General features: G+C 39.9%; 1 protein-coding gene across 1 annotated transcript in view; it reads left to right on the top strand.

Moving 5' to 3' along the window:
* Window positions 1–503: 503 nt before the first annotated feature.
* LOC118738131 (multiple epidermal growth factor-like domains protein 6) overlaps window positions 504–3,224 on the top strand; it is a 7,208-nt gene continuing 4,487 nt past the window's right edge. The window contains exon 1 of the mRNA XM_036469053.1: window positions 504–1,284. Coding sequence (XP_036324946.1) covers window positions 567–1,284 — 718 coding nt within the window. The 5' untranslated portion in view covers window positions 504–566. The remainder of the gene's footprint in view (window positions 1,285–3,224) is intronic.

The raw sequence follows: 3,224 nt of genomic DNA, 5'->3' as shown, positions 1-3,224 counted from the left end.
TGGATAATCTAGAAACCCAAGCCTGCAGAAAGATCTACCCTAATTCTAGAGCGTTCGAACCTCGTATCAGTCCATCATTTCAACGTGTTTATTTTTACTGCACTACTACTGGTCTATAGTTTCCCATTTATGTGCACGCTTATAAGGTGATGCAAGGTCTCTAGAGCCCCTGTGATCATCATGTACGGCACCTTCTGAACTTTGGTTAGTTGATGCCGTATTGTAGACTTACACAGGGGCGGTCACTAGCCTGTAATGTCATAGAGCAAAATGAAACGTCGTACAACTACTTTAGTTTTGAGCCCAACGTCGCGACGTCAATGAGAGCTTTACGTTTACATAGCGCTCATTTGATTAATAAAGTTTATCTTCAAGGCATGAGTGCAGTTAAAACAAACACGCTTGGTTCATGAAATGCTGCAATAATCTCAATTTCTTATCGCGCATAATGAATTGAAATGGTGAGGAGTGTGTGCATTGCAAATCACCAACTTAGTCATTTAATGTAAGTCAGTGAACACAGAGCACTTTACAATTTTAACAATCTTTTGTTTGTTTTTATAAAAATGCTGACGCCACATCTGGCTGCCGCCTCTTTGGGCTTCCTCATCGCCATACCGCTATCACTGGACGCCGCGTTGCTCACTTGCCACATTGAACTAGTCGATGGAGTGATCTCGAAAGTTTGTCGAAAACTTAAATGTCCCGTAAATTGTTCGAATGGCGCTTGTAATTTGCACTTACAACGTTGTATTTGCCACGCAGGCTACCAGCGAATGGACGATAAGTGTGTACCTACTTGCGATAAGCCAGTCTGTAGCGAAAATGAGCATTGCTTAGCGCCTAATAAATGCAACTGCAACGATGGCTACTCGTTGGTTGATGATCAGTGTCAGCCAAAATGCGAAACAGGGTGCGTCGAAACTGAATACTGTGCTGCACCAAATAGTTGCGTCTGCAAGGAGGGATATATCGCTACAACGAACGGTGGTTGTGAGCCCATCTGTTCGATGGGATGTGGTCAGTTTGGACGCTGCATATCACCAAATATTTGCGATTGCGATGAGGGTTACCGTGTGCAAGCTGAGGGCAAATGTACACCCGTTTGTGATGCCGAACTATGCGTCAATGCCGATTGCATAGCACCCTATAAATGCATCTGTCATGCAGGTTATTCACTCAACTTCGACAATGGGAAATGTGAGGCGTTGCCGGAGGATGAAGCGACAAAGTCACAGAGCAATGCAACTGTGTGGATCGATGTACGTTCTGGAATGAATGAGTAATACAGTTTTAAATAAAATGTTTGTTACTATAATTCCATAAAAAATTGTGTCTGTTAATTATGTGATTTATTTGCATACGTTTGTATATTTTTATATAAAAAGAATTCGGAATCGCGAAAGCACCCTCTCCAACCAGCCAGCAAAAACCTGCCGTCGCCTCCTTGTTCCCCATGGGCTTCTCGACTTTCCTTGTGAGTCTGTGAGGAGCGGGGATGAATTTACATCCTGCCTACGATTCATTTCATGGTTTTCAACAGAAATCACGTATCAAGCCATTGTAGCAGTAGGAGGCATCCCAACGCATAGCCTTCTTGAAAAGCGATATTAAAAAGGGTAGTAGATGGGGGAGTCCCTTTTGGAGATGAGTTGGGACGATGCCATCTGTTACGGGTGCGTTAAGAGGCGCTGAGGGTAATTCTCTAATCCCCAGCGCAGAATCGTTGTATCCCAGCCTGCGTGTGTATTGTTCGGGTTGCGCATAGTGGTAAAACACCCAGGACTAACAGGTAAAGAGATGCCCTTGCAGCTGTTCCAGAAGCATCAATTAGGTCTTCCTGGTAGACCCAGTATGTTAATGTGAGTTTTTTGTAAGGACTCTGAGAAATCTGGAGTGAGTTCATGAGTCCGTTTTGGTACACCTAAACTCCTAACTGTACGCAGAGAGATCATATTTGTATGTCTCCTATTCGCCAGCAATTTTAGCTCTGTTAAAAAGCGATTTGAGCTGGTTGTTGTTCCACAAAGGAGTCTGTCGGTTAAGTTTAAGATAGACCAAGTATTTTGCCTTGTACTTACACTTTTTAAGACAGTCTTGCAGAAGTACTTCATATACACATATTGACATCTCAGGCTTGGACTTCTGTTGGTGCTAGCGGCTAGTAACAAGGTTCCCATTCCAACACGAATGCTATTGATGATATTTCGTCATTCAAATGGAAATAGCGTCAACAGTGCTCAAAGTATGTCGATTCATAGAAAAAAATGTTGTTCTTACAATAAACATTGCCCCGTAAGTGTTGTTTTTTAATAGATGAAAAAGGTTATTGCCAAATACTCAGTGTTGTGATATTAATCCACACACAATCATGAACTACCACCAATTGATTTTATTAAAAAAATTTAGATTACGAATATGTAAAAACACGATGCGAAAATTAAACACCTGCGCACAGCTGGAATACGAGAAATATTTGAAGAAAGAGTGTAGAAATGATTCATAACTTGCAAAACATTTTTCGTTTCCACAAAAATAAAGCGACCACTATTAAATTGATGAAACAGTCCATGTCCACCTTATTTCCATTGACCTTATTACCTGTCACCAGTAGAACCATCTGGATTCTCTGTTAAATTTACCTACTTCGTTTATGTAAGCTCCTAATTTGTCCGCTAGTTGTGTTGCTTTGTGTTTTCCCAGTGTGTCATATCTCATACTTTCTTCGTTATATTGTAGCTGTTGTCAGCTGAGGTCAGGGAAGGCCTATTCTTACCGCATATTTCAGGGGCCAATGCCCTATAATAGTTCTACTATTTTTAGTACTTCAGGTCTTCGTCCTCCGAAGTCTTCGTCCTATTACAACCAGGCTAAACTGAAGGTGTTGGTCACTTTTTCCATACAAAAAAAATTTTCGAACATATTTTGTATGGAAGAAAATGCGCGAACAAAATATTGCCAAAAATCAACGGCAAGTCCAAGGTACTTCATATTTTTGCTTTGAATTGAATGGGCTACAAAACTACATATGAAAATTTGGTAAAAATTTTTAGAATTTTACCAACAATCATTTGTTTGTAAGAAATTATTTGAATGAATTAGAGGTATATTTGAATTATTTAATTTCATTATATATTGAACTTGTTATTCAATATATCTCCTAAAGATTAAAAAAAAATATATGCAGATCTCATTGAAAACGAAATTAATGGCCGCGGTTTTTT

This window comes from Rhagoletis pomonella, unplaced genomic scaffold (genome assembly GCF_013731165.1).
Source record: "Rhagoletis pomonella isolate Grant_MI unplaced genomic scaffold, Rhpom_1.0 Rhpom_scaffold_00004, whole genome shotgun sequence".
Lineage (NCBI taxonomy): Eukaryota > Metazoa > Arthropoda > Insecta > Diptera > Tephritidae > Rhagoletis > Rhagoletis pomonella.
Note: the sequence above shows the minus strand (reverse complement) of the source record. Positions and strands in the feature narration are given on the sequence as shown.